Raw genomic sequence first — 26,215 nt, forward strand, 5'->3', positions numbered from 1 at the left:
CTCCCCGCCTTCCGCGCCGCCGCTGCCGCGCTCAGCGCCGCCCCTACCCCGCCCGCCGCGCCCGCCCCGCCGCACGTAGCTCTGACGCCGGCCCTGCTCAGTCCTCCTGCGGTGGGGACAGACAGACCCCCGGCTCTGCACGCGGAGACAAACGGACACGGGGTAGCGCGCGGGCAGGCGCACAGCGCCGCGCTTGGCATTAGCCTCCAGGTGCACTGGCGGGAGACCTGCGGGGCGGGGCCGTAGTCCCGCCTTCCCAGTGGAGGGGCTGGCACGGGTCCCCCAACCGCGAGGAACCCACCCGCCACGCGGCGAGCACGGAGGGGGGCGCCCAGACACCCGCAGGCTCGGGGCGGGGCTCGGAAAGGCCGCAGGGGGCGGCAGCCCCAGCCCGCACTGTGCCAGTGAGCCGAACCCAGGGCACACGGAGCTTCTCGGATTTCTGCACCAACCCAGTGTTCAGGGCGAAGGGTCTCCGGGAGGTCCCCGAGACCCCACGAGGGCGGGGCGGGCGCTGACAGTGCCAGGCAAGGGGGCGAAGTGGACCTCCCAGGCCCTAATCGGATCAGACCTAATCCGTCTGCAGCCAAAGCCCCAGACCTCGCACAGCCAGGCCCGCCGGAACGCATCCCGGGGGCAGGGGCGAGAATTTCCTTCCTCAAGGCAGCCTAGGGTGTGGCCTGTAATCCCAGTTCCGTGGTCCCTCTCCAAAACACATCGCCCCCCATTCTTCCCGGGCCGCCAAAGCTCAGGTTGGTGGGTAGTCACGGCGCTTGGTCGCTCAGTCGCGTCCGACTCTTTGCGACCCCATGGACTGTAGCCCGCCAGGCTCCTCTCCAAGGGGATTCTCTGGGCAGGAATACTGGAGTGGGTTTGCCATGTCCTCCTCTAGGGGATCTTCCCAACCCAGGGATCGATCCCGCATTGCAGGGGGACTCTTTACCAGCTGAGCCACCAGGGAAGCCCAAGAAGACTGGAGTGGGTAGCCTATCCCTTCTCCAGGGGACCTTCCAAACTCGGAAATCGAACCAGGGTCTCCTGCATCACAGGCAGATTCTTTACCAGCTGAGCTACCTATCCCTAGGAGACTAAGGGACAACAGTCTATGCCAGCTCAGGTGTTACAGTCTATGGGTCCTGTCCTAAGCTCACTCTGCGGTACAGAACCACTCATCTCTAGATCTCTGCTTGGTGGTGGGAATTGCAGCCTAGTGACCTACTTTGTCCACCAAACCGACTGTCTGCCTTTTGATCTATTAACCCTAATGGTGATATTCAAGGTCACTGCCAGAGATGTGGAAACTCTGGTATTTGAGACACTCCCATTCCTGTCACTTGGGACCCACAAAACTGACCAAGAACTGTCACTAGTACATGTCTCTGGATGGGGTTGCCTTGATTCAAAGCCTGTTTCTTTCAATGGAACTAGATCTACCTGCTCGTCCTGGTTGGTCCCTCCTCTCCCCATCTACCTGGCAAATCCTTTAACCCAGAAAGCTCAGTTCCCATAACCTTCCCATCCAGGAAGCCTTCTGTCTGACCCGAGTAGTTAAGACACTTGCCCTGATCTCATTGTCTGTCTACAATAATTCCCTACTAGACTGCAAGACACTTGCGCGGGCAGTGACAGGTGCAGCTGCTTAAGGTGGGTAGGAGGCATAAGTGAACTAATGGCAACCATCTTAGTCCCACCACAGAACTGTGGGTCTACAAGGGGCTGATGTGCTAAAGCTCTTTCCATGGCTTCATATTGCCTCTGGGGACAGTGTATACCAGTTTGAAATACAACTTTCTCTGAGCAGAGGGCCAGGCAGAGGTTTGCACTTGCCTGTAGCCAGAGAGGTACTGATGGACCTGCCAACAGCACCTCTTCTTTCCTGTAGCTTTTCTTTGCATCTTTTTTTTTTTTTTTTTTTTGGTCTTACAAGGTCTTGTGTGTTGCTTTCTGTGTGTCTCCTTGAGTCTTGAGTAGGCTTGTCAAGGTGGAGGACCTTGGTAGATATGCCCACCTCCTCCTTCCTGAGGCCAGTCTTAGTGGGAAGGAGGCCTCACAGATGGGTCCTTTGGTGCCTAGAGCGTGACAATCACTCCTGTGTTTTTCACAAGAAAGGTCTGGGTGGGGACTCTTTTCACACCCCTGTTAAAGCACTACCTACTCCAGTTAACACTTAAATCCTTTTAAATTTTTGACTTATATAAAACAAGCATATGGTATAAAATAAAATATGAAATCATCTCCTTCCTCAGTGACCTCCCTCCCTTCCCTGGAGACAAGGTTCTATTACTACTTTCTTCATTTGGGGATTTTAAATCAACTATTTTCATCCAGTTTCATCCTGATCCTCCCCAGATCTCGCCAGCAATTGCAGAACGAAGCACAGCACACCGGCTAGGTGACAGCTCCACAGGCCAGAAGCACATCAAGGCAGTGACCTTGGGAGAGTCAGTATCCTGTCTCATGTATGTGAAAGCAGTAACTGTAGCGTGTCAAATGAATGTGGTTATTTTTTTCCAGGCACAGTGCAAGGGTAGGCTAAAAAAGAGAAGCGAGAATATGTAGAAATTGGAGATTGAAAGAAAGGTAAATGGACTACTATCTAGAGCTTACACTCCATGTCCCCGCATTAAAGTCTCCTGGATTTGGGCATCAGGGATGTTTGAGGGTATGGCTTCTGCATGCCTTTTAAGTTCCCACTGGGTTTGGTAGAACCAAGGCAGGCACGAGGCCCACTGCCACGGACACAGCCTGCTGCTTTGTGCATAGAAGGCCCCCGGCAGCCAGGGGGCTGCTCTCCAGGGCAGAGCTGCGCCTGTTGCTGTGGCTAGGGCATATTTCAGTCTCAACAGGAAGCAGCACAGTTCCTGGCTTTAAGTCCTCAGTAGTAACCATTAACACTTTCCTGAGGTTTAATTTTCCAAGTGCTCTAATTTGTCTTACTCTTCGCAACCATGCTATTGTTCTACTGGTCACTTTACATGCTTGCAAATGGACACTGAGATCATGCTAATGAACTGCTAAGGCCAAGATTTGTACCAACATTTTGATTTCAAATCTTTCCATTTTATTATGGAGGCTTTTCATTCTTGCTTCTTAATTTTGGAAGAGTAATCAGGATGCAGAGGTATGGGACCCAGCCTCTCCCCCTGCCCCCCTGGGTGTTTAAGAGTTGATGCTATGGGGGTCCAGTGGTTAACACTCTGTGCTTCCAATGCAGGGGTTGCAGATTCAACCCCTGGTCAGGGAAATAAGATCCCACAAGCTGCACTGCATGGCCAAAACGTAAAAGAAACAATCAAACAAAAAGCTGATTTTTTTTTTTTAGAAGAGTCGATGGTATGTTCTCTTAACAGGGTATAACACCGCCGTCCAGACTCATGCCCTGAATCAGCCAGAAAGGGACATCGAGCATGGCCTTTCTCCTACACTCTCCAGCATGTGGAGTAGACACACCTGGTTCTGGGCTACAAGGTAGTCAGCTCTGTGACATTTTTGGTGATGAGCTGCTGGGAATGATCCTTCTTGCACCACTACCAGGAAGATGCAAAGAGCCAAGAGGCAGAGGTCTGAGTTCTTTGTGCTGACCACTACCTCCTCACTACCGGAAGCTCTGCATTCTCAATTTGCACAAGTGCTCTCATCTTAGAAAAAGACATTACAACTTGGAGGTGGTCATCTTGTTTGGGAAGTGGCGCTGCCATCAAATTGGAAAGGCCCCTGAACTTCATTACCTCAAAGCCAAATCAGCTGGGAGAAAGGCACACTGCATATGCCAGCACAGCCTCTGACATGGAGCAGCCGGGCTTGTCTGAGAAGTCCTGCTGCCTCAGCAGACAACCTAAGTGCTGCTAGAGAACCCCACAGCTCCTGCAGGGCAACTGGAAAAGGAATGCCAGTCAACTTGGATGGCCACGGGAGACCCACCACTGTCAACAAACCAAAGAAATCAGGAGCCCTGCCCACTGCCTAAGCCCTTGGGGACCACCTGACAGTGGTGTCACTGTCTGTATTAGGCATGGTGATTCTGCTCAGACCCACAAAGGCTGTACCCTAAGAGTACGTGGTAGTATAAGGTGGCTGCCAGCAATCAGGCACCTGACTGATCCACATGGGTATGTAAGGGCCTGGATAAGGCATCTGGAGGCAGAAAGGAGTAAAGATGGCTCCAGTTCTGCAGGGCGAGTCAGGAGCAAGATGGGGGGCCATGCAAGTTTCTCTGCCGCTGGTGTCCCCTGAGAGCTGGAGTAGGGAAGGGTGACCCAAGAGAGAGGTAGCTGTAATTAATTCAGTAAACTTTGTTTTGGCTGATTCTTCGCCAAAGAATCTTTTTCTACCCTTTTAGTCACCCTCTGGGAATTGAAGGTCGTCTCTGTTTACCAAACCTTGAAGGACAAAAATCATGAAGAACATTTAATTCACAGACTATGTACATTATCCCCCAGGATACAACTGATTATACTGTTCCTTTTTGCTTTGTGGACACCTGGCACTATAGAAACTCTTTATGGTCTGGTATTCCCCCAGACCATATACAGTATTCCCCATTTTTTCCTACAAAAACATAAGTGGCCTGGAGTGCAGGGGTCTTGCCTTACCTTATTCATAATTATGACTGTATGCAGGTTCTAGTGCCTGCCACACAATAGGCTCTCAAATGTTTATGAGGCTAATGGACTCACAGTGACTGTCAGAAATTGCAGAGAGCCTGCTCTATCACAACTTTCTTAACCAGCAATCCTCACAGGGTGGTCCCAAGACCCATCAGGGTTCCCTGGGAATGTTAAAAAGGGCAGAATTTCAGAACAGACCCCAGACAGACCTGCTGAATCAGAAGCTTTGAGGATGGGGCCCAGAAACTTGTATGTTAACAAAGTTGTAGATGTTCCTGATCTGCACCGAAGTTGGAAAACTGCTTTTCTCAATTGCACTGGGGGGAGTTTCCACAGAAAGGACTTGAGGAACCTGTGGAAACTTGGTTGGCTATACAAGTCTTGGTGTGTTCTAAAAGGAATCCACTCAGGTTGACAGACCAGTCTTCCATCTGAATCAAGGATTAATGTCCCTCATCACCCCCCGAGAGGAGTGGACGAGTCCTGTGAGACCCAGCTAGTTCCAGCACTCTTCACTGGAGGGAAAGGTTGAACAGGTCAGAAAGCACAGCAGAGTCAGCTAATATACTTTCATGAAGGACCAAGTGTCCTCTTCCTGGGAGACAAAGAATCCGCTTCTTTGCTTCGCTGGGTGCACAAGCATCTTGAAAGCATTGTTTCTGTTTTTTTGTGCAGGGTCTGCATGTGTGGGTGTTCAAGGGCTGGCCATGAGAATGTGCCAGAGTTCACAGAGTCATCAGCCCCCAGTGCCTGCCTCTGAGTCGGGGATGAACTGTGACCTGACCAACATTCTCTTGTGCACCAAGCAGAACCACTTCTCTGCTGGAGGTGCCAGGATGCTGGCCACCGTTCCTGAAGAACATCCACTCATCTCTTTTCAGTTTGACCACGGAAATCAACAGTGCGCCAGGCACATTCAACCGTACGTTCCTTAAGCCTCATTTAGGTGAGAAGGTGGTCAGTCAGTCAGGAAACTCGAGCCACTGAACTTTAACTGATGACCAAGACGAGGTGAGGCTGAATATTTAGATTCCTCCTAGGACACATGAAGAAACTGGTATACGAACGCAGAGAATGGGACTAGAATCCAGAAATGATGTTCCATTTATTCATTGAAAAAGAGGGAGATTAGGCCTTCTTGATCAATTTCTTCCAGTCTCCCCAAACTCCCTCCCTTCACTTTTCCAAAATAACACACTGAGAAACATTTTTGTACAAAAACCACGTTATTATTCCCCCCCTCACAAAATCGGGTGGCTGTATTACAGGAACGAAACCAGATCAAAGACATAAAAAGAAAAAGTCACCACTTATACTGAAACACAACAGTGTTAAGAATTCAGGTATTCTGTAGAATTATTACCAGCATAGTTAAAATATTTCCACCTGGATCTTTTAAATTTGAAAGTGATCACATTAAAGACCTGAGGTTGCAAGAGACCACAGTATGAACCAGAATTCCATTTTCCTTTAAAGACCTCAGTGGAAAAGGTATTTGGAATGAGTTTCCTTTGGGAAAGACTGGCAGGAAAATACAGAAAACCCTGACCATTGTCGAAAGGCACTGGGGTCTTTCTGGAGTCAAAAGCAATGGGATTAAACTCCAGTAGGAACATGCTCATTTCCACTCCAACAGTCTGGAGTAAACTCACAAAAGGAACAAGGTCTCCTTGGTTCCAGTACTCTGATGGTGACCAGGGCCACCTGGTTAGAGGTAACACCTGAGGGTTTGAAAGGCAAATCTCAATTGTGGTTTGATTTTTTTTTTTTTTTTTTTTGCTTTCTGATATTAAGGAAAAAGGTTCTAAGGTGTTTTATAAACAACTTCCCACACCCTCACACATGTAAAGCTTTATAGAATATATAGAAAAGATACTGAAAAGATGTTCCACTTTGCATTCTAAAGGAAACTGCCACTTGAGAATGTGAAGAGGCCAGGTGCTTTGGAAACCAAGCTTGACCCAAAACACCGTTTCCCCACCCATGGAAGGACAGAGGAGAGGGAAGAAAGACAAGAGAAAACCAAGAACTCTCAAGTCACTCATCAGCAGGGGTAGAAATGGGCTCATATTAAGGCATTTTTGTGGCTCTTCCTCTGGAATGGCACTCCACCCTCCCAGCCCGAGCACCCCACCCTCAAACCATGATGCTTTGATTGCCAAGTGAGCTCCCTGGTACCCAGAGCATCTCCTTGACAACCATGTAATAGATGGAATGTGAGATCTCAGACCGGGAAGGGAGAAGGTATGACAGGCTGTTGGTCTTGCCCCACTTCTCCAATTCCACCCCAAACCTAAAGTACCGCTTCACTAAATCCCACTCACCCTGACTACTGCAAGAGGTAGTTTGGGGACCTGTACCCCCAGCCAACCTAACCAAGTCCATGAGCTAAACTCAGCGCTATCTACTTTTTTTTTTTTTAAGTTTTTTCCTTCTTGTATAGAGAGAGAAAAAAGAATGCACACAAAGCAGTGGACAGTGGGCTAGATTCATTGGATGACCATTGTCCAAGACCCCCAAAACTTTCCTGGTTAGTCTAAGGAACTCAGGAATGCCTCCCAAATCGCAGCCCTCAAAGCTTACACTGCTTACACTTTTGAGAAAAACAAAAATGCCTACCTACCCTAGCAATCAAACCATCTGCATAGAAAACCAGAACCAGTGGGCCTGGGCAAGAAGTGGATTTCTTCTAAAGCTTGTGCTCTCCCCTACCAGGGATGAAAGGGGGTGTTCTGCCAGGCAGGCTGGAGGCTCTCACGGTCTTCACTAAGGATAACATCAGGGGGGTCCCTGTTCCCCATCTCTTTTAATTTTGGTGCATCCATGTGTGGCAAAAGTCTCATGAAACTTCACCATCAGCACCACTCTTAGCTCAGATAAGCAGAAATAAGGTCACTTACAATGCCTTAAGGTTTGTCCCCTCTGGCTATCCCCTCTGCCCATCACTATTTTTTGGTTCCTATTAACTTAGGATGCTCTCCTTTAAAGCAATAATGACCAAAAGGAAAAAAAAAAAAAGAAAGAAGAGTGATAATTATAAAGCATTATCCATATAAGCATAAGACAAAGCAAAAATAGAACAAAACTGCAGGAGAGCAAAAAATGATAAAGACATAGACCACTAGCGTTGACAGGACCTGCAGATACACTGTCAGCATACCCCACAGCAGGTCAGGGAGATGCCAGGTATTTTAGGGTGACCACAGGGGTCCCCCTTGAGTGTTGGAGGAGGACCTAACACAGCAGGTGTCAGAGTACAGAAGGGGGTGGCAAGAGGAATGGGGAAAATTCAGGGTGTGTGCTTGGGGCTGTGAGAAGAAAAATCCTGAAAGAAACCCAAGGAAGCGGAGAACACAAGTCTTGTCATCCCCACTCCAGCTGGGGGCGCTGGGCGCGGACGTTCCCTGTGTCTTCCAGGCTACGGTGCAGCCGAGGCTGGTGGGCCAGGAGCAGGAGGTGGAGGGCCTCCATCCGCAGGTGCTGGAGGTGGTGGCTGCTGCTGTGGCGGAGGGGGATCTGCAAACACATCCAAAAGGAACTGTCACTCCTGGGCAAGGGCCCATGCAGAGAAACAGGACTTACAAAGGAAGTTTCTTTATGGCCTGTGAGGCACAGCTGCCGCTGCGGGCTACACGAGGCGGTCCACCTGAACCTCCACGTCACTGCTCGTGTGGCTCCCCGGACCCGTGCGGCTCAGGGGTGGGGAGGTGCCTGAGTCCACCCCACTGTCCTTCAAGGCCTGCTCCTTCCAAGAATCCCTCCAGACCTTTGCAGAACTTAAAACTGCCGATCAGAAACTACTGGCTCTAATGAACTGTCTCCACCAGGGTCACAGAGATTGACTTGAGGCAGCTGCTGACAAGCTGGACAGTCTGGGGAGGCCCCGAAACTCCTGAACTGTAGTCTTTGGATTTTTGGCCAAAACTAGGTCAGGTCCTGAAGGGAACAATTAGGAAAGGAGCTCTTTCCTATTTCTACTTCGGCTGCTTTAGTGTACAAAGTAACCATAGAGATAATTCAATCCAGGGTTTTAAAAACTTCTAGATTTTGCCAGGGATGAAAACGAATGAAAAAAACAATTAAATCACCTCCTTGCTTAACAGCTAATTTACCCAACCTTCCCCTCAGGAGGTTTCCATCCAATTGCTAAGGCTCTTCAAAGCATTTTGAAGTCTACCGATTTACTCCCTGGCGTCATCTTTCAGGGGAGCAAAGCAAGGCCTGAAGAGGGAAGCAACTCGACTGATGAGGCCTGCCCAATGCCCTGAAGCCAAATCAGCAGCTCAGGATCCCTGAAATTCATCTGGGACAGGAAGTGATGGGGAGCACCCAGAACCTTCCACACCCTCAAGGCACGGCACTGAGGGCCCTTCAGGATGGAATCGTATACACAAATCAGGTGTTAACAGCAGGACGGGACAGTGGTAAAGACCAATGACATTATGTCTGCAACATGGATGGAAGAGTGGTCAACCCTCCCAGTCAGCCAGCAGATTTTTCCACTGCCTGTGGGGCAGCAAGGCTAAGAAAACAGGTACGCACTAGACTGATCTCTGATCCTTGACTCAACAAAAGATCGCTTTTTTAAAAAAAAATATTTTTATTTATTTGGCTGTACCGGGTGTTAGTTGCAGCACGCAGGATAATTAGTTGCAGCATGTGGGATCTAGTTCCCGGACCAGGGATTAAACCCGGACCCCCTGCATTGGGAGTGTAATATTAGCCACTGGGCCACCAAGGAAGTCCCTCGTTTCTCAACTGTGATCCTGTACTGACCTGGCTCAACTGCTGTCTTTCTTCTGTGCACCTAACTCTGTCCTCATCCCTGGGGGTCCAATGAGAAAAGAGATGCACCTGTGTTGATGGCACTTGTCTCCTGGCTGTAGGAAGTTTCCCACAGAACTAAAGTGAGCTCAAGTCACTTCATAGCCTTGTATAACTTATGGTAAATCCCACACTACTATCCATTTGTTCATGTTTTATTTTCCCAACTAAAGCTCCCGGAGGTCAGGAATTCCTCTGCATCCTCTCTGTATTGTATTATAAATACATTATTATCACTTTATGTTTTTGTATTATAAACACATTATTATAAGCTGTACTATTATAAACAAACAGGGGCTGACTCCACACCTCATGAGGATCCCAGGTCCTCCTCTAAAAGGACCTGGGATCACAGATGTGGTGGGGTACATGGCCACTATCAGCTGGCATTTTGGAATCATTACCCTGGTCTACAGGAGTAAGAGGGCAGGCCAGGCTCTGATGCACCCCTTTGGAGGTCAGAGTTGGAGCAGAACAAGGGCTCCATGGCGAAACTGAGCTGGCTTTGCACACATTGCCACAGACACTGTTCGGCAGCATATGTGCCTGCTCCATGGAGCCTGCTAAGACTTCAAACTCCTTCTCAACACGGCCCTGAATACTCCTTTCTAAGTCTAAGTAGCCACTACCAATGTATTGGAGAAAAACTTCTTATTATCCCTGCCCTGAACCATACCCTATTCTTTTCTTTACACCTACCTCTTTGAAATCCTGAATTCACAAAAGGCTCCTGTAGAGAAAATAACTACCAGTAGTTCTGTTTATCTACTCAGATTCAAATTAGATAGGCTCAAACAGGCATGGGTGAGGCGTGCTCTTGGCCTCACCACAGCCCTTGGTGTCACGAATAAATCCAGGAAGGCTGTGGCACAAGAGCCCGACTAACTGCGCTCACCACCCTGGGCGCCTGCCCACCGGGGATGCGGAAGGACTGCTGTCCAGGATCTGCCACGGCCCAGAGGGAACAGACGGCGCCTGCCTCCCTGTGTGCAGCTCTCCCCAAAAGTCCCGAGGGCAGTGCCCCCCCACCCCCGGGTACTTACACATGCCGTTAGGTGCCGTGAGGGGTACCCGGGGTCCTAAGATGTTTCCTGGGATTGGAGGCATACCAGGAGGGGTGGGGCCACTCCCAGGGGGGTGGATGCTGGCTGCAACGGTGGGCATCATGCGGCCTGGCATGGGCTGCCCGGGCATCATGGAACCTGGGCCTGGTATCTGACCTGTGGAAGAAGATTCAGAATACTAAGGTAAGGAAGACAGGAATCAACTCACTGCCCGAGACTGCTAAATACAGACAAATATCTAACCCTCCAAAAGGATTTGAAAGATCAACAGAACAATAACCTGGAATAATCTGTCTAGCTTTTAATTCAGGGTGGGGTCGGGGGCATGGAGAGATGATAGGGCAGGTGTGTGGAGTCGATGACTACCCTAAACCCTGGTATAGGCAGGGAGCTCTAAGACGTTATTACCAAAAAAATCCTAAAAGAAAGCATTCACTCTGGTGAGTTTGGGTGAACAATAGATTGTCAGATATCTTCCTGAGGACACAAAATACCAAGCACGGACCACAGAGAATGGAGAGAAGGACTTGCCAGCAAGTCAGTGCACAGTCCAAGGACTGAAGCTCAGTCCAGACTGAGCTTCATGCACAGGCTATCTGGGAAGGTATGCCTGAAAGGGGATTGGTCACTACCATGAAATTACCATTAAAAAGGTATTCTAATTGGAAGTCTCAAGTCCTTTTCACACACACACACACACACACACACACACACACACACACACAATCTCTCTCCCTCTGCCCCCAACCATGCAGCACTGGCCCCGGAGAACCATGGTGGGGGAGACACACGAGAGACAGACAACTCCTTCATCTCTTCCTACTGCTTTGATATGAAAGATGGGGGACACTGGACCCAAGAACAGTGAAGCCCCTCCTGCGTTCAGTCTCACACTGAGCCTTTAGAACTTTCAGCACACTCTTGCTGTAAAGAACCAAGTAGTAAATATTTGGACTTCACAGACCATATGGCCACTGTCACAACTTTTCAACTTGGCTATTGTAGTACGAAGACAGAGAATATGTAACAAATAAGTTTTGCTGTTGTTTAGTCACTGTCCAACTTATTTGTGACCCATGGACTGCAGCCCACCAGGCTCCTCTGTCCATGGGATTCTCCAGGAAAGAATACTGGAGTGGGTTGCCACTTCCTTCTCCAAGGGATCTTCCCAAACTCACGTCTCCTGCATTGGCAGGTGGATTTTTTTTTTTTTAACCACTGAGCCACCAGGGAAGCCATAACAAATAGGTGACATGTATTTATAATACATCCTTATGGACTCTGAAATGTCAATTTCACATAATTTTCATATGACATAAACATCTTCTCCAACCAGTTAAACTGTAAAAACCATTCTTACATTATGGACCCTACAAACACAGGAGATAGACCAGATTTGGTTGTAATTAGCCAATCCTGCCTTTCAATTTCAATTTCAAAAAGAAAAGCCAGGACTGGCTAAACTACAAACAAACAATATTAAAAGACACTTGCTCCTTGGAAAGAAAGCTATGACAAAGAGAGACAGTATATTAAAAAGCAGAGGTATCACTGTCAACAAAGGTCTGTATAGAAAAGAGCTATGATTTTTCCAGCAGTCATGAATGGATGCAAGAGTTGGACCAAAAGAAGGTTGAGCGTCAAAAGAACTGATGCTTTCCAACTGTGGTCCTGGAGGAGACTCTTGAGAGCTCCTTGGAGTGCAAAAAGATCAAGCCAGTCAAAATCCTAAAGGAAATCAACCCTGAAGGTTCATTCGAAGGACTGATGCTGAAGCTCCAATACTTTGGCTGCCTGATAGGAAGAGCCAACTCATCAGCAAAGACCCTGATGATGGGAAAGATTGAAGGCAAAAAAAGGAGGGGGCAGCAAAGGATGAGATGGCAGCATGTGGGATCTAGTAACCTGACCAGGGATTCAATCTGGGCCCCCTGCACTAGGAGCATGGAGTCTTAATCACTGATCCACCAGGAAAATCCCAAGATTATTTTTTAAAAAACAAAATACATCAGCCTTATGCCTCAGAATAAACAGGAGAGCAAATCTGGGGCCCCGGGGTCCCCCTGCTCTGTAATGCAATCCTGCGGAAGTGCAGAAGAGCCCCTGAGGCCTTCTCCACCTGCTGGAGAACAAGTTGATCAAATCCCCTCAGGGAAAGCAACAGCAGCTGCTGGGCTGGCATGACCGCCACCCTCACACCACTGAGCATCAGTCACTAACGCTGCTGGGGGCCTGGGCCACAGATTTAGGCAGTGCTGAAGTCTATCTATGGAGGGGATGACACAGAGGTGAAAAGACACAAAGGCCAAGTACCCTATGAGCCATACAAAGGATGAGGACACATGAAGGGTTGGCAGGCAAACCAAGGGAAAACTACGGAAGAAGCAAGTGAACAAACTTGATACCCTGTGGCTAGTTAAGACCAATCTGTGGACAACTTAGGAATTTGGATGATGTGTATACAAAGTGAAGGAGGAGAATTAGGAACAGGGTAACAGCAGACTAACCTAAGCACAAGGCCTAGCCTGAGTTACGAAGTCAGAAGATAATATGAATGTTGTTTCATTTATATGCAGCCTCTTCATACTTGCTATCCCCTCTGAGATAACTACATCACCTTACTATCTACCACCTGCATTACATGTAAGAGTAATAAGCTCAAAAGATTATTTAAAAAAGATGCCCAGGTTAGAGCTAAGCTGTCCATGCTTGGTCTGTCTACACGAATCAAGGCACAAGGGATCTGATGGGTCATGCACACAGAACAGGTGAAAGACACGGTCAGTAAGGCTACAGGGGCCTGGCTGAAGGGTTCTGGAGATGTGAGGAACATGGGCCTGATTTTCTGTGTGATGGAAAGCGATAAGGAGGGATGGAGAGAGGTGCCCTTGGTGGCTCAGTGGTAAAGAATCTGCCTGCCAATGCAGGAGACACAGGTTTGATCCCTGGTCCAGGAAGACCCCACATGCCCTGGAGCAACTAAGCCTGTGAGCCACAACTACTGAGCCTGTGCTCTAGAGCCCGGGAGCCACAACTACTGAAGCTCTCGCACCCCAGAGCCCATGCTCAGCAACAGAAAAGCCACCCCAATGAGAAGCCCATGTGCCACAACGAGAGAGTAACTCCCACTAGCCGCAACTAAGACCCAGCACAGCCTGAAATAAATTTTTTTTTTTTAAGAAGGAATGCAGAGGAGTCTGAGTCTAGAACTGAGGACAAAAGCTTTTGCAGAGAAGTAGGGGCTGAATGAGGGCAGGCTGAGTAGATAAAAGCTGGGAATAGCACCCTACAGGCATCCTGGGGATGGATGAGAGAACGAGGAAGAGGAAGAGGGGCAAGTGTGAAGTTGAGAAGGAGAAAAAATGGGAGCCTGGCATCTGCCTGGCATGTGCAGTGCAGAGAACGGGGAAGGACTTTGGCTCTGGGATCAGGAGGTGCGTGACTGGCTGCCATTCCAGTGGAATGCTGAGATGGGGTGAAGGGAAGATGCAGAACCCTTAAAGTTTCCAGTGGGCAGTAAGTAGCACACACAGAGCCTTATTATTCTGAGAATTAGGGTCAGTCCTCTGGAACTCTCCCAGTTTCCTTCTTACCACACACGTGCGAGGTCATTACTAAACACAAGGCTTTGTTTCCCACTCTCTGAATCTTGTTAATGTTGTTGTTGTTTAGTTGCTCAGTCGTGTCTGACTCTGCAACCCCATGGACTGTAGCCCGCCAGGTTCCTCTGTCCATGGGATTTCTCAGGCAAGAATACTGAAGTGGGTTGCGATCTTCTTCTCCAGGGGATCTTTCAGATCGAGGGACTGAACTTGTGTCTACTGCTTGGCAGGCGGATTCTTGACTGCTGAGCCTCCTAGGAACCTCTCTCAGCCTCTACTGATTCTCTAATGGTATTCCAGGTGGTGAGCAGGGAGAGAAAAGAGATTTTTGCTGTTGTTGGGGATAGGAGGGTCCAGACCTACAAAATCCCAACCTGGAGATGAAAGAACCCTTTTAATGGATTTGCTGTGATGAAGGGAAGCTGTTCACTAGAGCAGATAATACAGCTCATGGTTGTCAATGGGTACAGACTGCCCCCTTCTACCCAGTTCAACCTGGACAAGAGGCCTTTGAGCAAGTTAGGAAGAACATTTTGCCAGCCCTTCTCAGATCTCTCTTTCTCTGGAAAACTGACATTAGAGCACTGAAGAATGCCTTTACAAAAAGGTCAGAATGAATACTGAATAAGGGAGAAAGAAAGAAGAGCGCAGACCAGGTGTATGCTAAGTGAATGGACACACACCTGCTCAGTCCTAACCATTCTTATCTACAGCAGCACAACAGAGTTTTCTACTTTAATATCTTTAGCAAGGTATGGGCTGCCCAAACTCCTGGCTGACCAGTGAGCACACCTGTCAGTAAGCCACCCAATTCCACTCTCAACAGGGAAAGCACTGGTGAAAGTCAAAGTTGTTCAGTCATATCTGACTCTTTGTGACCCCATGTACTATACAGTCCATGGAATTCTCCAGGCCAGAATACTGGAGTGGGTAGCCTTTCCCTTCTCCAGGGGATCTTCCCAACCCAGGGATCAAACCCAGGTCTCCCACATTGCAGGCGGATTCTTTACCAGCTGAGCCACAAGGGAAGCCCAAGAATACTGGAGTGGGTAGCCTATCCCTTCTCCAGCGGATCTTCCCAACCCAGGAATCAAACTGGGGTCTCCTGCATTGCAGGTGGATTCTTTACCAACTGAGCTATCAGGGAAGCCCCTACAATATCATTCTCAACAGGGAAAGCACAGATGAACAGGACTGCAAATTGAACAGTGTGATCTCCACTTCACACTGACCTAGATGAGTGGTTCTGGACAAGTTGTTTAGGATGACCCAAGCCTCAGTTTCCTGAGATTATTATCAAGAGCAATGCTAAATATACACTGTACTCTAACATCCAGTTCTCTGTACGATCAGGGAAATGGTTTGTTATGATGCCTTACTATGTCTCTGGCTCTGCCTCATGAGAGGAAGAACAAACATTCTCAAGTTAGAGTAGACAGAAGCTCAGAAAAAGTTAAGAGATTTCTTTACGGTCTTCAAACCTTTCAGAGGAATCAGATCCAAGTCTTTTGATTCTAAATCTAATTCTTTACCATACTATTCCATGCTCAAATGCAACAGGTCACGTGAAAGGACTTCATGTACCAGTCAGCATTAAAAAAAAACTACGATGTAAACTTTAATTCCAATCACCATGTTTTCTTCTTCACTGTATCAATAGTATGGAGACTGCTCTGCTTCCTGCAATATATAATTCTAACAAATAAACTTGCTAGCACCTTGCAGTGGGTGGGATGGTGGCCTCCAAACACATACACACACATTCTAATACCTGGAACCTGTAAATGTAACCATATTGGGAAAAAGCATCTTTGCAGATTTTAGCTGAGGATCTTGCGATCATCCTAGATTATCTCGGTGGGCCCTACATCCAATGCTGAGTGTCCTTATAAAGGACACATGGAGGAAAAGACACAGGGAGAAGAAGAAAGATAAAGATGGAGTAAAGAGAGGTGTGGCCACAAGCCAAGGAAAGCTACCAGCCACCAGAAGCTGGAAGAGGCAAGGAACAGATCTCCCTGAGAGCTCCTGGAGGGAGGCATGACCCTGCTTCAGCAGCTCCCAGAACTGTGAAACCCTTACATTCCTATTGCTATGAGTTACCGTGTTCACAAAAGGGGAAGACCAAGACTGAGCAGCTCATCCAATGCCATGAAGTGTATAAATAAGGGAGCCTGGCTCTGACCTAGGGGCTCTGGCTCCAGAGATGGTGCCTGTAACACAGAGCACTCTGAAGATCAAAGTTTGGAGCATCCATCTTCCAGTAGACTGTATGATGGAAACCCTGATGCACTGAACACTTAGCTCCAGAAACAGTCTGGCAGAGAGGGGAATCAGTGGCACATTAACACAGACGCATAGGCTTCCCTGGTGGCTCAAATGGTAAAGATCTGCCTGGAATGCAGGAGACGCGGGTTTGATCCGAGTTGGGAAGATCCCCTGGAGAAAGGAATGGCTACCCACTCTAGCATTCTTGCCTGGAGAATCCCATGGACAGAGGAGCCTGGTGGGCTGCAGTCCATGGGGTTGCAAAAAGTTGGACATGACTGAGCGACTAACATTTTCAACTTTCACGAGGTGGTATCTACTAAAACGACACTGGGATAAGCTGCAAGCTCTGCTGTCAGGTCCATTGGCGCTGCTTCCGAAGCCACCTGCTCAGAGGCAGTGGTTGACTCCCCTATTACCCTGTTTCTGTATAACAAGCTAGGCCAGGGGAGCTCTAGGCTTTTAAGCCCAAACTATAAACCCAACAGCTGGAAAACAAAACAACAAACCCTTTCTTCTGCAATAAATTCTGAAGCTTTCTGTAAAACAAAGTTCTTCTATCCTCCTGTCATAAACGGAGCCAGAAAGCCACTGGAGTACTGGTATTTAAGGTATGAGAAGACAGTGGCTCCTTGGGAAGAGCTGACGACAGAAAGGAACGACCAGAGGAACAAGTTTACTTCTGCTTGTGGGACCTTGCACAGACAGACACTTCTCGGGAAAGCAGGAACACTATGAGTGAGGCAATGTCTCCGTGCCGCCCAGAGGTGCTGGTGTGCCCAGGGCAGTGGATTTAGAGAACAGATAGCCAGGAGACAGAACGCTGCTCTGAGTCGGGGCCTCTGTCACTTGCAGGCAATGACACGGACCTTATGGAATCTTTAAGGTTGTTAGAGAGACTGAAAGAGAGCGCCCAGACTATAATTAAGGAAATGAAGTCTCAGAGAGGCAATGGCATTTGGTCCCAAGTCACAAGGAACAAGGGACTGAGCTGTCTGACCCCAAGGCTCATTGTCCTTTCCTGTACATCATCCTGCCTTAGAAGGGTATTCCTTTCCTTGGAAAAGCTGATTTCTAAGGACAAAATCTGAAGAGGGGTAGAGTTTAAGAGGACTGAGGAGAAGCCAAAAACCAACTTCTTGTAAGTCAACCCCTGTCCTTTTGAGACCTAAATGTCCTTGGGTTTTCTGGTTTTTGATATAGGTCTCATCACTTTTAAATGGATGACAAGATGTGAAGGCATTTCATTTATTTTACAAAACATTAAGGAGTCTGGCCCACAGATACCCAAAATGAATAGGAGCAGGCCTTACCAAACAAAATAAAGGGTGTGGGCATGTTTTTTTCTTAAGAAAAAAAAAAATCTCAGGTGCTTTCTTTTCCAGTAGAGAGGGAGGTGAGAGAGAGATGTGGCTTCAGAACAGCAGCATCAAAGCATAAACTGGTGGGAGTCTGACCTACATACGAGCTTTTTTTTTTTAAAGCAGTAGGCATCTGAAGCCTGAAAAAATGGAAAGGTTTGCTAAAATTAGGCTTTGCCTAGTGGAAAAACCCCTCTCACTCTCAGGCTTATTAGGTCTTATACTAAAGTGTCACAGCTATCACACTCAAGACTATCATCTAAGGACTTCATAGTTATTCTCTGGGAAGGGAGAGGCAGGTGGGTAAAAGAACACAAAACGACGAAAGGGAACCCGTGAATTTCCAACCTTAAGCACATTTCCTTGCCATTTCTAACCACCCACAACACACCCTCTGGCCGAGTCCCCCAGAGAACGGAAACAACCATGAGGGCCAAGTGAGGGGAAGCCGGGGCTCCCCGGAGATTGCTCCTCCGGTGGCAGCTTCTGGGAGGGGGGAGGCCCACAAACGCTCTTTGTTGAAGACTGTGCCCTCACTGTTCTCTTTGTGGGGATAACCTGCCACTCCGGAAAGCAGCACGGCAGCCTTGTTATCACATGATGCGAGCAGGACCAAAGGCACCGAAGATAATAAAAACTTGGCTGCTGTGATGAGCTGGTCCAGTTCCCTTTTCAGTGTGGGGCTCTGAGTTGGGGGGAGAAGAGACCAGAAGTAGTGAGTAGCTGTAATCCTTTCCTGAGCACTACTTCCCATGGGGAGCGTTGTGTAAGTGGATCTAATGTGGGGGCCTGAAAGTCAAGCGCTTAATGCCTTGCTTGGAAATTTCACTGAACAACCAGTATTTTATTCACTGATGCAAAATATTCTAGTTTTATTATTAAAACATCTCTACCATTCCTGAGTTCTCATCAGATCAATTCCTACTCTGATTTTTGGGGGGCACTTCTAAAAATTCTTACCCTATTAATGAAGAAATGATACAGGTTATTTAAACCAACATGTCCTTTTCTCTCCGTTTTTCACTCACAGAGACATAAAAAGGCTTCCCCAGTGCAGGCGGCTCACTCCAGATCCGCGAGGCATGAATACTCAACAGCGCCTCATTTACTATTAAAAGCCCAAGGGGAAGGCAGAGCTTACACTGCACTCACATCCTAGATTTTTAGACAATCTCCCTAAAATACACTTGGCCCTCTGTTCCTCCGTATCCATAGGCTCTGCATCCGTGGGTATGGAGGGCCGACTGTATTCACTGTTCAGTATCATTTTAGTTAAGAGACGTGGGCATCTATGGATACTCATGCACCCGCAACTGGGGGTCCTGAACCAATCCCTGGTGGAAACTGAGGGATGACTGTAGGTGCCAAGGCCCCTGGGGGAGACAACCTGCAGTCACAGGTATCCTCCTTGATCACACTCCAGAACAGCCCAGGGAAGAGCAGCCACTACCCCGCCATGGTCCTTGGCCACCCATGTGCTGTCATGAATACAATGGGCCAGGCTGTGGGCAAGCATGTGCTCAAGAACTGGTGGCTGCCATGACTCTTTCATCTGTGCCAATTTGGAAAGGCAGTCGTGCAGGAAGAAATAGTTATGGCTTTAATTTACAAATCAGTTCCATGAGATCACACTGTGTTTCAATTTAAATGAAAAGACAAAATGCAGTGCTGTGTATTTTATGAAGAGCAACAAAACCTAAGGGTGGTATAAGGACGGCTATGGGCACCTCCAGTTTCCATCTGCCAACTGTACACTGGAGATTCTTCCTTTGACTTTTTGTTTGATGAAAACACATCACCTTTGGACACTTCATCAGGGATAAGAACAAAACCTACAAAAAGCTAGAGTTCGCAGGTGAATTAGGAGTAAGACCAAATAGTAAGAGTTCAAGAAGACAGATAGGAGCAAACAGATGTACTCTATATACAAAAATTCTACACATGTGAATGAATTAAAGGGGTGGATGGAAGGACTGCAAAGGTACAGACTAAACGGAATATTTACAGGTGTTGATTTATACTAGCCCCTCTGGTGCCTGGGCCCAAAAGGGCTCGACAGTCTCACAACATGGAGCCATATTTTAATGAGTTCTACCATGAACTGATGGCCAATTATGTGGAGAAAGATTACACGTGTTTTATCTACAAAATAATATAAACTCTATGAAGTCAGAGAGCTGGACAAATTCACCACTTGACCTTCTTTCACTACTTTCCCAACCTGGCTGGCTTTTAGAGGCTGATTTTTCTCCTTCCTTCACACACCATAAATTCTGGCCAAATACCAAAGCTAGTCTACTGACCTGGATAATTACCCCCAGCTTGTAACATAAATGCTGTGGCCTGCTAACTTTTCTAAACCTAGGAAATATTAGTTGGAAGGACTCCACAGTTACGAACTTACACCTGTGGCAAATAAGAGACTAAAGTTGTTCTCCACCTAAAATATTACAGACTCCCTCGCTTGCCTTAATATAAAAAGCCCCTTTAGCCAATTTCTAGAATCTGGTGTACCAGACTTAGCTGTTAAAACCAGTCTTTTCTGAACTGCTAATATTAAGTAAGCTTTTAATTAGTGGGTTCAATTTATTATTCATAATTTTACTTTCCAACACATCTGATTTTTATATTCAAACTCCAAAGCAACCCCACAAAAGGGGAAACTATGGAAAATGATCACCTTGAGCTGCTGGAACTCCTGTAACCTACGGGAGAGAATATAAACCTGGCATTACCATTTTGACAAAAGTTTGGCAGCATCAACTAATATGAATACATGGATTTCCTTAGACTCATTCGAGGCACATGACAAATTTCACTGCTTAAGGGCACACACAACAGAAATGCACACCAACGCCCCGGTAAGACAGGCGCACATCCATGGTCACAGTAGCAATAGCTATTTCTAGTAACTAAAATGGAAAAGAATCGAGCATCCATCAACAGGAGAATGGGTCACAGTATATAATAAATCATGGCAGAGCCACACAGTGGAACACACATAGTAAGAAGAAAGAGCAAATCTATGACCAGTCACGACAAGGCAGATGCATCTCACATACACAGTATCGACTGAAAGAAGCCAAAAGGACAAAAATCAGCAGGAGATCCCATCCAGATATCATTCAAAGCCAGCCCAAAGAATCTATGGTGTTGGACTTTGGGACAGTTGCTACCCTGGGGGAAGGAGGAGATCGAAAAAAGCCATGAGGGTTCTTCTGAGTGTTGGTTACACAGGTATGTTCTCTTTGTTAAAAATCATCAAGTATTTACTAGGGCTAGTGTATTTTTTCATATGTATGTTACATTTCAATAAAAAAATTTTCAAGAAAACAGGGACTTTCTTGGCAGTCCAGTGATTAAGACTCTGCACTTCCACTGCAGGGGGTGTGGGTGCGATCCCTGGTTGGGGAACTAAGCTCTCAAATACCGGATGGCAAAAAGAGACTAGCTTGGCACAAAAACACTCTCACTATACACATAACGATCCTTTTCTTCAAAATTCACTTAAGAAAAGCCTATTTCTCTAAGTAAAAAGAGAAACATAACCTATTTGTATTCTACAGGCTATCTTACAAACTCTGGTTTTTCACCACTGTCTCCGTGAAAGAATATAGCTATATCTGAGGCTGCTATCAATCCCCTTGGTCCTCCATCACAGGAAGGGGTATCGTGATATCACTTTGGAATAAGAGGGAGTCCGGCAAGAAGCCTGGCTGCACCATGCGGCAAGGCAACATAGCCTTGACATGCATTAGTTCTTCACTTCTAAAGGGAGGACAGTGAGAAGTAAGTAAAAATACTGTGGGTAAAGGGCCTGGCATACAAACACCTGTTCTCACCAGGATGTAATTTAGAAAAAAAGGCAGAAGGATACTTTTTCTAAATGCAGATGGTAGAGAACTTCCTGAGAAATTCTGTGAAGTTACTGCGGATGGTGATGCTTCAATACCATTAAGAACAAATGCCACAGCAAACCTCCTCTTAAACATTTATCCCAAGAGTTTAAGGAATTAAATTTTAAAATATCTGTTTTTGAAAAAAATCTCTTTGGGATCATCATTCTGTTAAGCATCCATAGCTTTTAACGTGTTAGAAAATTAGATTTTAAGACCCACTCAAGCAGACAGAAGGACTGAGAAGTAAAGTAATCCTGTGTCATTAAACTGGCAGACTTCTTAAACTATCTTCACAAATGTCATACAGATCAAGCAGCAAGTCTAATGATGCTAGTAAATTTCACAACTGTGATCTGTGTGTGTTGTGTGAAAGAAAGAGAGAGAGAGAGAGAGAAAGAGAGAGAGAAAGCCCCATTTTTGGGTCAAGCCAATAAAAACTAATGCCTAAAGATGTTTGGGGCTGTAAAGTAAAAATTCATATTGGTAACATAAATTGTCAGATCATAGTTGTTTCAGTCATAGCTTCCTCAGGCAAACATACCTGCTTATTTCTATGAGATTTAGAAATTCTGCCATTTCAGGAAGTCAGGTCAACTGACGTTAGTAACAGTGGGAATATTCTCAGGCTTCCAAGGGTCTTCCTATTTTTATTTCACCTGAGCTCTGCACGCCTCAGCCAGAGAGCCTGCATCCTACCCTAGAAAGTATAGACTTTGCCTCTGGAGGCACCTGACACATTACCATAAAGTACCTATAAAAATCTTACAGGAAGACTGTTACTAGAGCAGTATAGTACACCACACAGCCACACATATTACCTTCCAGAAAGGGAAGGAATATGGGGAGAGACAATGCAATTAAAGGTACATTTTAAGTTTTAATGATGTCAGTAGTTAAGTTTGAAAGAACTGTGAGCTCAACTTTCAAGGTAGTTAAAATGTGATAAAAAGCTGCCAACTTGAAGGGCACCCACAAACTAAAAGATGGGACAATTTCAGAATGAAAATGAGTAAGGTCCATAACACTGAAAAACATAAATAAACAAAGGACATACAAATTCACAATACTAAAAGCATACACACACAACAGAAAAATCCTTATTGGTCACCTTTGGAGACTCTTTGCGGGGGCAGGGAGTGGGGGGGGGGGGGGCTTGGAGGAGGAGGGAGGACTCCTTATTCAGGTAACTAATAAATAAAGGGAAAGAATGAAATATTTATCCAGGCTTTTTTGCAAGGATTGATTTTCAGGGTAACAAAATGACTGGTGAAGACAAGCTTTTGTAATAAAAGAATCACTGCTAGCAAATGTAGAATATAAATAAAGGCAGAAAGGACAATAAATTCAGAAATCTTACGATTCTGCAACACCTGATGAAATAACTGATCTAGGAAGCAATTCTCATTGGCAGGTGAAATCTTAAGTGAGTCATTCAATGGGGAACTTAGGAACACCAAAACCACTGGCAAACCTGAATGTCACCAAGAGAGAATGGACATCACAAGAAAAATGCCTGCACCCCCAAAGTGACCCTGAACCTGCAAAAATATCCAACGCCATCCTGTGGTTTATTCATGGGAGATGTCTGGGAGGGGGAAAGAGGGGAGAAGGCCATGTGAAAAGACACCATGCACCTGGAGTGCACGATCCGGCACAGCCACAGGCGCAAGACCTAGACTTCTTCAACACATGAAGTGAAGCTGTGCAGCAGGTATTTGGGGGCTTATTACGCTATTCTATTTTCTTCTACAGAAGATTTCTACAACAAAAAGCTAAGAATGGCAGAAAGGTGATGATCACTGAAAATGCATGGTAAGAGATCACTGTACTTTTCTTTTCATGTCTATCTTTGAAATGTCAATTAAAAAAATAGTGTAGACAACCCAAGGATGAATTTTTAAGGAACTTTGGGATATACTGCTGACCTATCCAAGAAAAAGGCATCATGCCAACAGGACCCTGGAAAGAGAACCCAGCAGGCTTCCTGTGCTGAGGGCTGTAAAGCCAGATTCACTTGTCTACCACGTCCTAGAAGACGATGGACATTCTGCACAGTCTCAGTCAGAAGTCCCCAACAGCGAGGTCTGAGCCCCTGAAGCTTCGAGCACAAGGATGGGCCCAGCCGCATCTGTGAGCAGACTCCTCTCACCTGGCTGGGGCGGGTGAGGCGGTGGCATCTGGTGGTGCATCAGAGGGTAGGGAGGGGGCTGCTGATGAGGCATCATGCCGGGATGTCCTGCTGCTCCCAGCGGCGCCAGGCCGGGTCCTCCTGAGTGCTGGTGTGCCTGCTGAGGGTTCGGCCCGTGCTGCTGCTGTTCCATTTGCTGTCGGGCTCGCAACTCAGCGTATTTCAGCTGCTCCATGTGGAAGTTCTGGCGCTCCGTAAGCAACTGCTGCCTCTGTTGTTCTAACTGTTAAGAAAAGAAAGGGGAAGAGGAATGACACCAGGAGAGGCTTTCAGGATTGGATGCCAACGCAGGACATCTACATGGTGCTGAAGTTCCCCAAACCTCATCACCATTACATCGTCACCTCCTCTCCTGCAACCACCAGAGTCAGAGAAAACGCACTGCTTCTTGAGTAGCATGAGGTCAAGTTTTCTCTATGTTAAGTATAAGATTTGCCTTTCCTTGGAACCTTCACCCCAAGTGGGGCAATTGTACTCAGGACACAGGTAATTCCTCTGTTTGGCAGGCCTTCAGATATTTAAAAAATAGCTTGCACGACCACCTTACTCTTTCTCAGGTGACACAAGCATCTCTTGTCCTCTTGATAGTTCCTTAAGATACTAGTATTTCAAGTCCAACCATTTTCGGTGCTCTCTTCTGAAAGTGATCCTTTTTGGCTACTATTTTAGAATGTGACATCACAGTTAAATCCTCTGCACAAGTGGACGAGGCCTTAGCTGGAAAGATACACAGCTTCTAGATGGAACTTTGTAACTGCCACTGTAAATCTTAGCTTCCAAGTAGCCAAAATTATACTGGCTGACACATTCACAGCATATTTTCAAAGTCTAAACAAAAATTTACATGACTCGTGGTCTGAAGAATATAAGCATTTCAGTATTCAAGATAATCTTTCTGGGACCCAAATTAAATTACAAAGAAATAAGAGAATTAAGTTATTATAAATAAATAATACATATGTTATTATAAATACATGAGAAGTAAGTTATTATATGTGCTAGAAAATTGAGAAACCATATGCCAAACAGTAGCTCAGAATGGGTGGTCACCTTAAAAGCTATCAAAATTAATTTAAACCCAGAGCTGACAGAGAAAAATCATCTTTAACATGAACAAAATTAAAAATCCAGGTTTCTAGAAGTAAGCATTATAAAGATCATAAGGAGGGTTTGATCTATTTCTACTCTACAATGTTCTACCCCACCATTTTCGAGAGCAAGATCTTATTCACTGGGAGGCATTTCTATAGCAGCCACAATGGCTCTTGGGCACTTGAGATGTGGCTAATCTGAAAGGAGATGTACTATCAATGTAACATCTGCACTGAATTTTTAAATCTGGAAAAAATTAATTTTTCATACTGATTACATGTTAAGAACATACATATATTGCATTAAATAAAACATCTCTATGATTTTATTGTTGTTTTTTAATGTGGCTACAAGAAAATTTCAAATTACATATATGGCTCACTATATTTCTGTTGGAGAGCACTACTCCAAGCATTTGATAAGTTAAGGAAATGTAACGTTTTGGCTTTCAGGAGCAGTCAGTTTTATAGATAAATATTACATACTATCATTTGCAAAATCTAGGTAGAATATGCATGAGTATTTGCTTGCAAATCTGGGCTTTTAGCAGAGAGCAGCTTGGGGAGAAGTCCCTGAGGAGCCTAGTGAGAGGCTTCACTGGCTGTCAGGAGTTAGCTAGGAGGGAACATCCACAGATGGAATGGGTGTGGGAAGACAGGCCGTGGACACAGCATGAAGACAACCAGACTGGTCAGGTGAGGAGGGAGAGAACAGATGGCAACACTTATACCCTGTGTGTTGTTTAGCTGGCTTGCAGTCTCCCTTGGAAGGTGGAGATCGGAAACGAACGATTCTGTGAGTGGCTGAGGGTGATCAGGAGAGAGGACACAGGGTGCCACTGCTACCACGGTCCAGCAGGTTGGTGGGAGCTCTTCCTAACAGTGACCAGAAGAGGCTACAGCCTGCTCAGTTTAACATACCCTTCTTTTCAGAATTGGAAGGGAGCTGTAAGATGTCAACAGCCAGAGAATCCTCTGCAAGAAGTCCAGCTCTGCAAGATGACTAATCAGTGAGATAATGTAGATAAAAGGTAAATAAAAAAAAAAAAAAAGAAAGAAATCTAAAGACTCTGACCATAAGTCCTAGGTTTTGCATTCTTCTAACCATTCTTTCCAGGAAATTTAGTACTACCCTGAAGTTAGACTTACAAGGTTGCCAGAAAAGGACCTCAACCTACGTTCCTGTTGAGCCATTATTGCTCTGGACAGCTTTGCTGAAGTCCTGCAGTTATGTAAGAACTCTAGAATATAGGGCAAGATCTGCTTTATAAAAAGCTGAACTGTTACTGGTGGGAGATGGTGTGTCTCTGA

At 46.4% G+C, this 26,215-nt stretch overlaps 1 protein-coding gene across 1 annotated transcript in view; it reads right to left on the reverse strand.

Annotated features, from left to right (window-relative positions):
- Positions 1-5,688: 5,688 nt before the first annotated feature.
- The window catches only part of SMARCC1 (SWI/SNF related BAF chromatin remodeling complex subunit C1), a 124,078-nt gene continuing 103,551 nt past the window's right edge, over positions 5,689-26,215 (reverse strand). The window contains 3 exon segments of the mRNA XM_070463437.1: positions 5,689-8,123; positions 10,475-10,651; positions 23,775-24,036. Of these exon segments, the coding sequence (XP_070319538.1) occupies positions 8,026-8,123; positions 10,475-10,651; positions 23,775-24,036 (537 nt within the window). The 3' untranslated portion in view covers positions 5,689-8,025.

This window comes from Odocoileus virginianus, unplaced genomic scaffold, assembly GCF_023699985.2.
Source record: "Odocoileus virginianus isolate 20LAN1187 ecotype Illinois unplaced genomic scaffold, Ovbor_1.2 Unplaced_Contig_2, whole genome shotgun sequence".
Taxonomy (NCBI): domain Eukaryota; kingdom Metazoa; phylum Chordata; class Mammalia; order Artiodactyla; family Cervidae; genus Odocoileus; species Odocoileus virginianus.